At 55.0% G+C, this 15,255-nt stretch overlaps 1 protein-coding gene across 1 annotated transcript; it reads right to left on the minus strand.

Annotated features, from left to right (window-relative positions):
• Window positions 1-9,123: 9,123 nt before the first annotated feature.
• LOC132389826 (cytochrome P450 2K1-like) lies at window positions 9,124-13,298 on the minus strand. The gene is made up of 4 exons (XM_059962389.1): window positions 12,929-13,298; window positions 12,293-12,480; window positions 11,158-11,299; window positions 9,124-9,457 (listed from the first exon to the last, which is right to left on the minus strand). Exons 1-4 carry the CDS (start codon window positions 13,281-13,283, stop codon window positions 9,282-9,284), a joined length of 861 nt encoding a protein of 286 aa, XP_059818372.1. The 5' UTR covers window positions 13,284-13,298; the 3' UTR covers window positions 9,124-9,281.
• Window positions 13,299-15,255: the final 1,957 nt, after the last annotated feature.

A 15,255-nucleotide genomic window follows, 5' to 3' on the forward strand; every position in this document is an offset into this window, starting at 1 on the left:
CACTACCCCGATCCCAGCTAGGTACTCACTCCGATCATTACCTCCCCTCCCCGATCCCTGCTAGGTACTCACTCCGATCATTACCTCCCCTCCCCGATCCCAGCTAGGTACTCACTCCGATCATTACCTCCCCTACCCCGATCCCAGCTAGGTACTCACTCCGATCATTACCTCCACTACCCCGATCCCAGCTAGGTACTCACTCCGATCATTACCACCCCTCCCCGATCCCAGCTAGGTACTCACTCCGATCATTACCTCCCCTCCCCGATCCCAGCTAGGTACTCACTCCGATCATTACCTCCCCTACCCCGATCCCAGCTAGGTACTCACTCCGATCATTACCTCCCCTACCCGATCCCAGCTAGGTACTCACTCCGATCATTACCTCCCCTCCCCGATCCCAGCTAGGTACTCACTCCGATCATTACCTCCCCTCCCTGATCCCAGCTAGGTACTCACTCCGATCATTACCTCCCCTACCCCGATCCCAGCTAGGTACTCACTCCGATCATTACCTCCCCTACCCCGATCCCAGCTAGGTACTCACGTCGATCATTACCTCCCCTCCCCGATCCCAGCTAGGTACTCACTCCGATCATTACCTCCCCTCCCCGATCCCAGCTAGGTACTCACTCCGATCATTACCTCCCCTCCCCGATCCCAGCTAGGTACTCACTCCGATCATTACCTCCCCTACCCGATCCCAGCTAGGTACTCACTCCGATCATTACCTCCCCTCCCCGATCCCAGCTAGGTACTCACTCCGATCATTACCTCCCTCCCCGATCCCAGCTAGGTACACACTCCGATCATTACCGCCCCTACCGGATCCCAGCTAGGTACTCACTCCGATCATTACCTCCCCTCCCTGATCCCAGCTAGGTACTCACGTCGATCATTACCTCCCCTCCCCGATCCCAGCTAGGTACTCACTCCGATCATTACCTCCCCTACCCCGATCCCAGCTAGGTACTCACTCCGATCATTACCGTCCCTCCCCGATCCCAGCTAGGTACTCACTCCGATCATTACCTCCCCTACCCCGATCCCAGCTAGGTACTCACTCCGATCATTACCTCCCCTCCCCGATCCCAGCTAGGTACTCACTCCGATCATTACCTCCCCTCCCCGATCCCAGCTAGGTACTCACTCCGATCATTACCTCCCCTACCCCGATCCCAGCTAGGTACTCACTCCGATCATTACCTCCCCTCCCCGATCCCAGCTAGGTACTCACTCCGATCATTACCTCCCCTCCCCGATCCCAGCTAGGTACTCACTCCGATCATTACCTCCCCTACCCCGATCCCAGCTAGGTACTCACTCCGATCATTACCTCCCCTACCCCGATCCCAGCTAGGTACTCACTCCGATCATTACCTCCCCTCCCCGATCCCAGCTAGGTACTCACTCCGATCATTACCTCCCCTCCCCGATCCCAGCTAGGTACTCACTCCGATCATTACCTCCCCTACCCCGATCCCAGCTAGGTACTCACTCCGATCATTACCTCCCCTACCCCGATCCCAGCAAGGTACTCACTCCGATCATTACCGCCCCTCCCCGATCCCAGCTAGGTACTCAATCCGATTATTACCTCCCCTCCCCGATCCCAGCTAGGTACTCACTCCGATCATTACCTCCCCTCCCCGATCCCAGCTAGGTACTCACTCCGATTATTACCTCCCCTCCCCGATCCCAGCTAGGTACTCACTCCGATCATTACCTCCCCTACCCCGATCCCAGCTAGGTACTCACGTCGATCATTACCTCCCCTCCCCGATCCCAGCTAGGTACTCACTCCGATCATTACCTCCCCTACCCCGATCCCAGCAAGGTACTCACTCCGATCATTACCTCCCCTACCCCGATCCCAGCTAGGTACTCACTCCGATCATTACCTCCCCTACCCCGATCCCAGCTAGGTACTCACTCCGATCATTACCTCCCCTCCCCGATCCCAGCTAGGTACTCACGTCGATCATTACCTCCCCTCCCCGATCCCAGCTAGGTACTCACGTCGATCATTACCTCCCCTCCCCGATCCCAGCTAGGCACTCACTCCGATCATTACCTCCCCTCCCCGATCCCAGCTAGGTACTCACGTCGATCATTACCTCCCCTCCCCGATCCCAGCTAGGTACTCACGTCGATCATTACCTCCCCTACCCCGATCCCAGCTAGGTACTCACTCCGATCATTACCTCCCCTCCCCGATCCCAGCTAGGTACTCACTCCGATCATTACCTCCCTCCCCGATCCCAGCTAGGTACTCACTCCGATCATTACCTCCCCTACCCGATCCCAGCTAGGTACTCACTCCGATCATTACCTCCCCTACCCGATCCCAGCTAGGTACTCACTCCGATCATTACCTCCCCTCCCCGATCCCAGCTAGGTACTCACTTCGATCATTACCTCCCCTCCCCGATCCCAGCTAGGTACTCACTCCGATCATTACCGCCTCTCCCCGATCCCAGCTAGGTACTCACTCCGATCATTACCTGCCCTCCCCTTTCCCAGCTAGGTACTCACTCCGATCATTACCTCCCCTCCCCGATCCCAGCTAGGTACTCACTCCGATCATTACCGCCCCTCCCCGATCCCAGCTAGGTACTCACTCCGATCATTACCTCCCCTCCCCGATCCCAGCTAGGAACTCACTCCGATCATTACCTCCCCTCCCCGATCCCAGCTAGGTACTCACTCTGATCATTACCTCCCCTACCCGATCCCAGCTAGGAACTCACTCCGATCATTACCTCCCCTACCCCGATCCCAGCTAGGTACTCACTCCGATCATTACCTCCCCTACCCGATCCCAGCTAGGAACTCACTCCGATCATTACCTCCCCTACCCCGATCTCAGCTAGGTACTCATTCCGATCATTACCTCCCCTACCCCGATCCCAGCAAGGTACTCACTCCGATCATTACCTCCCCTACCCCGATCCCAGCTAGGTACTCACTCCGATCATTACCTCCCCTACCCCGATCCCAGCTAGGTACTCACTCTGATCATTACCTCCACTACCCCGATCCCAGCTAGGTACTCACTCCGATCATTACCTCCCCTACCCGATCCCTGCTAGGTACTCACTCCGATCATTACCTCCACTACCCCGATCCCAGCTAGGTACTCACTCCGATCATTACCTCCCCTACCCTGATCCCAGCTAGGTACTCACTCCGATCATTACCTCCCCTCCCCGATCCCAGCTAGGTACTCACTCCGATCATTACCTCCCCTACCCTGATCCCAGCTAGGTACTCACTCCGATCATTACCTCCCCTCCCCGATCCCAGCTAGGTACTCACTCTGATCATTACCTCCCCTACCCCGATCCCAGCTAGGTACTCACTCCGATCATTACCTCCCCTACCCCGATCCCAGCTAGGTACTCACTCCGATCATTACCTCCCCTACCCCGATCCCAGCTAGGTACTCACTCGGATCATTACCTCCCCTACCCCGATCCCAGCTAGGTACTCACTCCGATCATTACCTCCACTACCCCGATCCCAGCTAGGTACTCACTCGGATCATTACCTCCACTACCCCGATCCCAGCTAGGTACTCACTCCGATCATTACCTCCACTACCCCGATCCCAGCTAGGTACTCACTCCGATCATTACCACCCCTCCCCGATCCCAGCTAGGTACTCACTCCGATCATTACCTCCCATCCCCGATCCCAGCTAGGTACTCACTCCGATCATTACCGTCCCACCCAGATCCCAGCTAGGTACTCACTCCGATCATTACCTCCCCTCCCCGATCCCGGCTAGGTACTCACTCCGATCATTACCTCCCCTACCCCGATCCCAGCTAGGTACTCACTCCGATCATTACCTCCCCTCCCCGATCCCTGCTAGGTACTCACTCCGATCATTACCTCCCCTACCCCGATCCCAGCTAGGTACTCACTCCGATCATTACCTCCCCTACCCCGATCCCAGCTAGGTACTCACTCCGATCATTACCTCCCCTACCCCGATCCCAGCTAGGTACTCACTCCGATCATTACCTCCCCTACCCCGATCCCAGCTAGGTACTCACTCCGATCATTACCTCCCCTCCCCGATCCCAGCTAGGTACTCACTCCGATCATTACCTCCCCTCCCCGATCCCAGCTAGGTACTCACTCCGATCATTACCTCCCCTACCCCGATCCCAGCTAGGTACTCACTCCGATCATTACCTCCCCTACCCCGATCCCAGCTAGGTACTCACTCCGATCATTACCTCCCCTACCCCGATCCCAGCTAGGTACTCACGTCGATCATTACCTCCCCTCCCCGATCCCAGCTAGGTACTCACTCCGATCATTACCTCCCCTACCCCGATCCCAGCTAGGTACTCACTCCAATCATTACCTCCCCTACCCTGATCCCAGCTAGGTACTCACTCCGATCATTACCTCCCCTACCCGATCCCAGCTAGGAACTCACTCCGATCATTACCTCCCCTACCCCGATCTCAGCTAGGTACTCACTCCGATCATTACCTCCCCTACCCCGATCCCAGCAAGGTACTCACTCCGATCATTACCTCCCCTCCCCGATCCCAGCTAGGTACTCACTCCGATCATTACCTCCCCTCCCCGATCCCAGCTAGGTACTCACTCCGATCATTACCTCCCCTACCCCGATCCCAGCTAGGTACTCACTCCGATCATTACCTCCCCTACCCCGATCCCAGCTAGGTACTCACTCTGATCATTACCTCCACTACCCCGATCCCAGCTAGGTACTCACTCCGATCATTACCTCCCCTACCCGATCCCTGCTAGGTACTCACTCCGATCATTACCTCCACTACCCCGATCCCAGCTAGGTACTCACTCTGATCATTACCTCCACTACCCCAATCCCAGCTAGGTACTCACTCGGATCATTACCTCCACTACCCCGATCCCAGCTAGGTACTCACTCCGATCATTACCACCCCTCCCCGATCCCAGCTAGGTACTCACTCCGATCATTACCTCCCATCCCCGATCCCAGCTAGGTACTCACTCCGATCATTACCGTCCCACCCAGATCCCAGCTAGGTACTCACTCCGATCATTACCTCCCCTCCCCGATCCCGGCTAGGTACTCACTCCGATCATTACCTCCCCTACCCCGATCCCAGCTAGGTACTCACTCCGATCATTACCTCCCCTCCCCGATCCCTGCTAGGTACTCACTCCGATCATTACCTCCCCTACCCCGATCCCAGCTAGGTACTCACTCCGATCATTACCTCCCCTACCCCGATCCCAGCTAGGTACTCACTCCGATCATTACCTCCCCTACCCCGATCCCAGCTAGGTACTCACTCCGATCATTACCTCCCCTACCCCGATCCCAGCTAGGTACTCACTCCGATCATTACCTCCCCTCCCCGATCCCAGCTAGGTACTCACTCCGATCATTACCTCCCCTCCCCGATCCCAGCTAGGTACTCACTCCGATCATTACCTCCCCTACCCCGATCCCAGCTAGGTACTCACTCCGATCATTACCTCCCCTACCCCGATCCCAGCTAGGTACTCACTCCGATCATTACCTCCCCTACCCCGATCCCAGCTAGGTACTCACGTCGATCATTACCTCCCCTCCCCGATCCCAGCTAGGTACTCACTCCGATCATTACCTCCCCTACCCCGATCCCAGCTAGGTACTCACTCCAATCATTACCTCCCCTACCCTGATCCCAGCTAGGTACTCACTCCGATCATTACCTCCCCTACCCCGATCCCAGCTAGGTACTCACTCTGATCATTACCTCCCCTCCCTGATCCCAGCTAGGTACTCACTCCGATCATTACCTCCCTCCCCGATCCCAGCTAGGTACTCACTCCGATCATTACCTCCCCTACCCCGATCCCAGCTAGGTACTCACTCCGATCATTACCGCCCCTCCCCGATCCCAGCTAGGTACTCACTCCGATTATTACCTCCCCTCCCCGATCCCAGCTTGGTACTCACTCCGATCATTACCTCCCCTCCCCGATCCCAGCTAGGTACTCACTCCGATCATTACCTCCCTCCCCGATCCCAGCTAGGTACTCACTCCGATCATTACCTCCCCTCCCCGATCCCAGCTAGGTACTCACTCCGATCATTACCGCCCCTCCCCGATCCCAGCTAGGTACTCACTCCGATCATTACCTCCCCTACCCCGATCCCAGCTAGGTACTCACTCCGATCATTACCTCCCCTCCCCGATCCCAGCTAGGTACTCACTCCGATCATTACCTCCCCTACCCCGATCCCAGCTAGGTACTCACTCCAATCGTTACCTCCACTACCCCTATCCCAGCTAGGTACTCACTCCGATCATTACCTCCCCTACCCCGATCCCAGCTAGGTACTCACTCTGATCATTACCTCCACTACCCCGATCCCAGCTAGGTACTCACTCCGATCATTACCTCCCCTACCCGATCCCTGCTAGGTACTCACTCCGATCATTACCTCCACTACCCCGATCCCAGCTAGGTACTCACTCTGATCATTACCTCCACTACCCCGATCCCAGCTAGGTACTCACTCCGATCATTACCTCCCCTCCCCGATCCCAGCTAGGTACTCACTCCGATCATTACCTCCCCTACCCCGATCCCAGCTAGGTACTCACTCCGATCATTACCTCCCCTACCCCGATCCCAGCTAGGTACTCACTCCGATCATTACCTCCCCTACCCCGATCCCAGCTAGGTACTCACTCCGATCATTACCTCCCCTCCCCGATCCCAGCTAGGTACTCACTCCGATCATTACCTCCACTACCCCGATCCCAGCTAGGTACTCACTCCGATCATTACCACCCCTCCCCGATCCCAGCTAGGTACTCACTCCGATCATTACCTCCCATCCCCGATCCCAGCTAGGTACTCATTCCGATCATTACCGTCCCACCCAGATCCCAGCTAGGTACTCACTCCGATCATTACCTCCCCTCCCCGATCCCGGCTAGGTACTCACTCCGATCATTACCTCCCCTACCCCGATCCCAGCTAGGTACTCACTCCGATCATTACCTCCCCTCCCCGATCTCTGCTAGGTACTCACTCCGATCATTACCTCCCCTACCCCGATCCCAGCTAGGTACTCACTCCGATCATTACCTCCCCTACCCCGATCCCAGCTAGGTACTCACTCCGATCATTACCTCCCCTACCCCGATCCCAGCTAGGTACTCACTCCGATCATTACCTCCCCTACCCCGTTCCCAGCTAGGTACTCACTCCGATCATTACCTCCCCTCCCCGATCCCAGCTAGGTACTCACTCCGATCATTACCTCCCCTCCCCGATCCCAGCTAGGTACTCACTCCGATCATTACCTCCCCTACCCCGATCCCAGCTAGGTACTCACTCCGATCATTACCTCCCCTACCCCGATCCCAGCTAGGTACTCACTCCGATCATTACCTCCCTCCCCGATCCCAGCTAGGTACTCACTCCGATCATTACCTCCCCTACCCGATCCCAGCTAGGTACTCACTCCGATCATTACCTCCCCTCCCCGATCCCTGCTAGGTACTCACTCCGATCATTACCTCCCTCCCCGATCCCAGCTAGGTACTCACTCCGATCATTACCTCCCCTACCCCGATCCCAGCTAGGTAGTCACTCCGATCATTACCTCCCCTCCCCGATCCCAGCTAGGTACTCACTCCAATCATTACCTCCCCTCCCCGATCCCAGCTAGGTACTCACTCCGATCATTACCTCCCCTCCCCGATCCCAGCTAGGTACTCACTCCGATCATTACCTCCCCTCCCTGATCCCAGCTAGGTACTCACTCTGATCATTACCTCCCCTCCCCGATCCCTGCTAGGTACTCACTCCGATCATTACCTCCCCTACCCCGATCCCAGCTAGGTACTCACTCTGATCATTACCTCCCCTCCCCGATCCCTGCTAGGTACTCACTCCGATCATTACCTCCCCTCCCCGATCCCAGCTAGGTACTCACTCCGATCATTACCTCCCCTACCCCGATCCCAGCTAGGTACTCACTCCGATCATTACCTCCCCTACCGGATCCCAGCTAGGTACTCACTTCGATCATTACCTCCCCTACCCCGATCCCACTGATCCCCTGGAGTCGGTACAGACGCAGGGCAGCGGAGGCTTGAGATCAGAGGTCTCCTTCTCCGAGGTGAGTTGCCAACAACGCCAGACGAGCCCCATTTGACCAAAGGGACTAGTTTTTAGGCACCGGTAACCCACCTTGGCCCCTTCTCCTGTCAGCAGTAACGATTCCCCGGGTTTAGGAGCAACGCACCCGTGAAGGCGACGGCTGACAGAGGCTTTTTGAGATGCACGTCATTGGGAGCATTTAATAGGAGCTTTTCCTCACTACCTCACCCGGCTGGAACAACCGGGAGCCTCCCCTCACCCTGCGCTCATTAAACCGTCGGCAAACTCCACCCAACCCCTCAGTCGAGCATCACCATGGCAACCTGGCCCCACCCTATCGGAGGTATTCCCTCCCCCTCTCCTTCAGACTAATACCCTCGCACGGTGTGTGACGCGGCACGCCCCTGTCGGGTTCTTTCCTCACAGACGCCTCTCGACTCGCTGTTTTTTTTTACATTGTTCTGTTTTATTTGGATTTGATGTGTGATCGAGGGTTATCAATAGAAGGAAACGTCCCCACCACCCTTACCCGCCCTCACCCTTGCCCCCAGTCCCCAAATTTCTAGCTTTTTCCGCACCCAGTCACACTCAGCCGGACTGTTAATCCTCTGCACGCCGCTCCGTCACCACACCACACCACCCGCCCTGACCCACTGCTCCCATCCGCCTCTCGCTCTTCCCACCCTCTTCCCCACCGTTTATCCCCACTCACCCGATCATCTCCCACACTGTCTTGCCCGCTCCCCACCCTCTCTCGCCCCTTTCACACCCTCACCACCACCCTTTATGCTCCCCATCCTTTCTCCCCGATCGCCACTGCCCCCATTCTGTCTCCGTTCACTCCCCAACTCTTCCCGCAAACATCCCACCTCTACCATATCTACCACCCCTCGTCCTCTCCCCTTGCCTCCAGAACCGCCCACTTCCCCGCACCACCACCCCGCCCTCTGCTCCCACTCCACCCCACATCCTTCCTAACCCCGACCCCTCATCCACCCCCAACTGCAGTCCCCCATCTCCGCGCGCTCCCCGATCTCCTCTCACTCCCCCAGCAAGACCCACGCCACCCCACCCATATACAAGCTATAGTTCGAGTTGCCTGCTGCTCTTTACCGCCTGCCCCCACCCGGAATGGTGGGTTAGCGGAGGACGGCGCAGAGCGTGTGGGGTTGTGGGCTGAGGGTGATACCCACGCGGGCGGTGAGGTCCGGAGCCGCACCCGCCGGCACTCGGAAGGAGAAGGACTGCAGGAGGGCGCAGAAGAAGAGGAACAACTCCGCCTTGGCCAGACTCTCCCCCGCGCAGGATCTGCGACCTGTTGGAGAGACATGGGGTGGTCAGACACTGAGGCAATCTTACAGGCGGATAGCGAAAGGGAGAGTGAAAAAAAAGTCAAAGAGAGGGAGAGGGAGGAGGGGAGAGAGGGCTAGAGGAACGAAAGAGGGGGTGAGAGAGTGAGAGGAAAGAGAGAAATTGTACGAGAGCGAAAGAGAGAGAGGGAGGGAAGAGAGATAGAAAGAGAGAGAAAGTAGGAGAAGGAGAAAGGGGGAGCGAGAGAGAGAGAGAACAATGTACGAAGAGAGAATGAGAGAAGGAAGGACAGAGGGAGCCGAATGAAAGAGAGAGAGAGAGAGAGAGAGAGAGAGAGGGAAGGAGAGGGAAAGGGAGGAAAAGTGAGAGGAGAGATGTCCGGGTAACGGAGAGGCAGATGGAGAACATTATGGGGAGTTAGAGAGAGAATTGGAGATTGAGGGGGAGAGAAGGGGAGACGGAGCAGGTGACAGAGTGGGAGAGAGAGAGGGGGATGAAGACAGCTTGATTCGGATACAGAGAGATGAAGATAGAGAGAGAGAGAGAGAGAGAGAGAGAGATGCTAAGTAGGAGGACTTTCGGCCCAGTGGGTCCGTGCCCACCCACCCACACCAATCCTACACTGATCCCATTCATTCTCCCCACCAACTATCCTTCACCTACCCACAGGGGAGTCAATTCACAGTGACCTATTCATCCCCGATCCCCTTGCCTCGGGATGTGGGAGAGAATTGGAGCACCCATGGGAAACCCAGAGTCACCGTGAGAAGTGACGGAGACAGGTCAGAAGTGGTGATGGAATCCGGGTGCTCCAACGGGGGAAATAAAGCACCCACCCCACCCACAGGTGTAAACACAGACCATGCGCACTACAGCGCTGCAGGCTATTCGGCCCACGCGGTCGAGCCCATTTCAAAGCCAATTTACACTAAAATCTCTCATTCTGCGTACATCCATGTCCCTCCATTTCCTTCCTATTTACGTGTCTATCTAAAATCCTCTGGGACCCCGCTAAGCTGGCGGCTCCCACTCCTGGTAACCCTTGCAGGGGCCTATCACTCTCTGTGTGTGAAGCCTGTCTCTCAAATCGTCCCGAAGCTCCAAACTCCGCCGCCCCCCGACTTCAAAGGGATTTCCTCTGTTGTTTGACAGTTCTACCGCGGGGGAAAGGAATCTGACTGTATAACTCCGCCATTGATGGTTCTAAGCCACTGGACTGGAGCGGTTAGCGGGGTGTTATTAGAACTCGAGGTAGCAGAGTCGAGTGTTCAATTCTGCCGACCTCAATAAGGAAGTTTGCACACCCTCCCCGTCGGTTTCCTCCAGGTGCTCTGGTTCCTCCGAGGTGAACTAGTCATTGTGAATTTCTCCCGTGATTAGGCTAAGGGTAAGGAGATGGGTTGCAAGAGATTGGGGCGGAAGGGCCTGTTCCTCTCGGTACCTCTAAATAAAAGTCAAATCAGTAAATATTTAAGTTTATAACAGTTTAGGTATGAGTCCAGTCTGTACCTTCTCTCCCCACAATTCTTGAGTTCGACCCCTCACCACTGACCTGTTCCGACCCATGTTGACGCCTCCCCCACCATCCTTAGGTCCGAACCCCGGGGAAGTTCACCGCGCCATCCCCGGGTCTGAACCCAACGTCCAGTCCTCTGTCCACCAGGGAGTGTTGATCGTCAAACACCTTCCCATCCCAGGCCTCACCTGCAGAGAAAGGGATGAAGGCGTCCCTCTTGACAAACTTGCCCTTTCCGTCCAGGAAGTGGGCCGGGTGGAACTCTTCCGGTCTCTCCCACTGCGACTGATCCCGCAGCACCGACGTCAGCGACGGGATGATGTGCGTCCCCTGGAAGGGCCAAGACGTTTCCTGAAACAGGGCCCCGTGCCGCATTGCCCCTCTGACTGACCTCTCACTCGGTGTCGGAATCCATGCCGACTTCCACCCACAGTGGGCTCCTGTTCAGACCAGAATTAGGACCCTTGGCCCAACGAGTCTGCTCCGGTATTACTGATCTATTCTGTATCTGAACCCCATTAACTGGTCTTCCCTCAGTAACCTTTGACGCTCTGACTAATCATGAACCTATCAAACTCGAATTTTAATCTGTGGCAATGTTTTCCACATATTCACCACCTCGTGACTCAATAAATTTGATAGGTTTCAATCAGCTTCACCCTCATACTTCTGAACCCTCAAACACAGAAACATAGGAAACCTACAGCGCAATACAGGCCCTACGCTTACTGAAATAGGGCCCCAGGCCACATTGCCCCTCTTACTGACCTCTCAGTGTGATCGGGCCCACTCTGACCCGGGTCTTGGTCCACTTCCCTCTATCCCCCCACACTGTCCGTTTCCCCTTCCAAAACTGGTCTCCCACCCCGAGGAAATCCAGCCCCACCTCCACCCGCAGCAGACTCCGGGTCAGACCATAAGACACAGGAGCAGAATTCGGTTCTTTGGCCCATCGAGTCTGCTGCTGGCTGATTTAATGTCCCTCTAAGCCCCATTACTCTGCCTTCTCTCAGTAACCTTTGATACTCCGTTTAATCATAAACCTATCATACGCCGTTTTCAATAAATCAATAACTTGGGCTCTGTGGCAATGTATTGCACAGATTGACCAGTCTCGGCTAAATAAATTCCTCCTCTCCTCTGTTCTTCCCTCCATAGTGAGGCCGTGATTGCTTTTAAATCTCTCTCGGCTTTTCTCCCGTTACCCTGCCCACCCCTCCCCTGTTTTAGATACTCCATCTGCGGCGAGCTCCCCCAACCCCCGTCCTGCCCACCCCACCCACTGTGACCCAAGCCGCCAGGGCCACTGCTGCTCGCTCACACCTTGGGGATGAAGTACCCTCGGAAATTGACGTCGGTAGTGGTCCGGTGAGGAAGGTTAAGAGGGACGATGTTGGCGAATCTCTGCGTCTCGTGGATCACGGCGTCCGTGTAGGGCAGTTGCCGGCGATCGTCCAGCCGCGGCGGCCGCTCCCTACCGATCACTGTGTCCAGTTCCTCCTGGACTTTCTCTGGAGGGCGAGGGAGGAGAAGTGGGTTTCAGTCCGAGCTTGGATTGCAGGGTGCAAGCACTTACAACCTATTCAATGCTCTCAACGATCTGCGTTTAAAATAACCTCTGGCAATCAGGTACAGCTCCTATCCCTCACGTGTGTCTTACCCGGCGAAACCCTTTCTGCAGCTGGAGAAGGGGCAAAGGTCGGTTACTGGCGCTTTAAACCAGTCGGTTCGTGCAGGCGTGGCTCGTCTGCTGTGGTTGGCAACTCGTTTTGGAAAAGGAAAGTTCTCAGCTCAAACCACAAGACCATAAAGCCCCAACACATCGGAGCAGAATTAGGAAAGCTGGCCCATGAGGTCTGATTCGCTATTCAATCTTGGCTGACCCTTTTTTCCCTCCTCAGCCCTACTCCCCTGACTTTTCCCCGGAACCTCTGATGCCGTGTCCCATCACGAACCTACCAAGTCCGGCCTCAAGTATACCCAACAGCCCGGCCTCCACAGTTGTCTGCGGTAATGAATTCCACAAGTTCACTGCGCTCTGGCTAAAGAAATTTCTCCGCTTCTCAAGTATACCCAACAGCCCGGCCTCCACAGTTGTCTGCGGTAATGAATTCCACAAGTTCACTGCGCTCTGGCTAAAGAAATTTCTCCGCTTCTCAAGTATACCCAACAGCCCGGCCTCCACAGTTGTCTGCGGTAATGAATTCCACAAGTTCACTGCGCTCTGGCTAAAGAAATTTCTCCGCTTCTCCGTTTTAAATGGACGCCCCTCTATCCTGAGGCTGTGCCCTCTTGTCCTAGACTCTCCCGCCATGGGAAATAGCCTTTCCACATCTACTCCGTCTCAACCTTTCCACATCCGAAAGATTTCAGTGAGATCCTCCCTCATCCTTCTAAATTCCAGCGAGTGCAGACCCAGCTCCATCAAACGTTCATATTATGATACCCTTTCATTTCTGGTATCACCTTTGTGAACCTCCTCTGGGCCCTCTCCAAAGCCAGGACATTTTTCTAAGATGAGGAGTCTAATATTGTTCACAAGTGCCTTATAAAGCCTCAGCATCACATCCCTGCTCTTGCATTCTAGACTTGAAATGAATGCAAACATTGCATTTGCCTTCCTCACCACCGACTCTACCTGCAGGTTAACCTTTGGGGTGTTCCGCATCAGGACTGCTAAGTTTTTTTGCATCTCAGATTCCTGATTTTCTCCCCGTTTAGAAAATATTCTGCACCTTTATTTCCACTAGCAAGCTGCAAAACCTTACGTTTTTTCAGCATGGTATATCAATCTTCGTATCATGTGCAAGCTTAGCAACAAAGCCGTCTACTTCTTCATCTAAATCATTTATATACAGCATAAAAAGAAGCGATCCCAACACTAACACCTGTGGAACACCACTAGTCACTGGCAGCCGACCAGAAAAGGATCATTTTTTCCCCACGCACTGTCTCCTACCAATCAGCCAATGTTCTAATCATGCCAGTAACTTTCCTGGAATACCATGGGCTCATAACTTGATAAGCAGCCTCATATGTGGCACCTTGTCAAAGGGCTTCCGAAAATCCAAATATACAACATCCACTACATCCCCTTTATCTCTCCTACTTGTAACCTCCTCAAAGAATTCCAACAAATTGTCAGGCAGGATTTTCTCTGAAGGAATCCTTTTTTTTTTGCTCAGACTAGAGGGTATGCCAGGATGTGGGAAGTCAGGGAGACCTCCGGTGTCCCTGACAACGACACCTGCAAGAAGTGCATCCAGCTGCAGCTCCTAACAGACCGCGTTAGGGAACTGCAGCAGGAGCTGGATGACCTCCGGATCATTCGGGAGACTGAGCAGTTTATAGATAGTAGCTTCCGGGAGGTAGTTACACCTAAGGAACAGGGCACAGGTAATTGGGTTACCGTCAGGTGAGGGGAGAGGAAAGGGCAGGTAGTGCAGGGTTCCTCTGTGGTCATTCCCCTCCAAAACAGGTATACCGATTTGGATGCTGTTGGGGAGGGAATGGCTTACCTGGGACAAGCTGCGGCAGCTGGATCTCTGGCACTGAGTCTGGTCTGCAGTGCAGAAGGGAGGGAGAAAGAAGAGGAAATTGGTAGTGATAGGGGACTCCATAGTCAGGGGTACAGACAGGAGATTCTATGGTCGTGACAGAAACTCCCGGATGGTTTGTTGCCTCCCAGGTGCGAGGGTCAGGGATGTCTCTGATCATGTGCACAGCATTCTGAGGTGGGAGGGTGATCAGCCAGATGTCGTGGTACACATCGGTACCAATGACATAGGTAGAAAGAGTCAGGAGGTCCTGAAGAGTGAGTACAGAGAGCTTGGTAGGAAGTTGAAAAACAGGACCTCGAGGGTGGTAATCTCAGGATTGCTACCTGTGCCACGTGCCAGTGAGGGTAAGAGTAGGATGCTCTGGAGGATGAACACGTGGCTGAGGAACTGGTGTGGGGGGCAGGGTTTCAGATTTCCAGATCATTGGGAACTCCTCTGGGGCAGGTGGGACCTGTACAAGAGAGACGGGTTACACCCTGAACTACAGGGGGACCAATATACTTGCAGGGAGGTTTGCTAGTGTTATTAGGGAGGGGTTAAACTAGATTTGCAGGGGGATGGGAACCAGAGTGCCAGAGTAGATAGTGGAATGGGGGTAAAAATAAATGATGTTAGCAGTTCATGCAAAGTCACAAATAGTAAGGTGGTGTGTGGTGGTAATAATCTTCTGAGGTGAGTATATTTCAATGCGAGGAGTGTTGTGGGAAAGGCTGACGAGCTGAGGGC

This window comes from Hypanus sabinus, unplaced genomic scaffold (genome assembly GCF_030144855.1).
Source record: "Hypanus sabinus isolate sHypSab1 unplaced genomic scaffold, sHypSab1.hap1 scaffold_670, whole genome shotgun sequence".
Classification (NCBI taxonomy): Eukaryota; Metazoa; Chordata; class Chondrichthyes; order Myliobatiformes; family Dasyatidae; genus Hypanus; species Hypanus sabinus.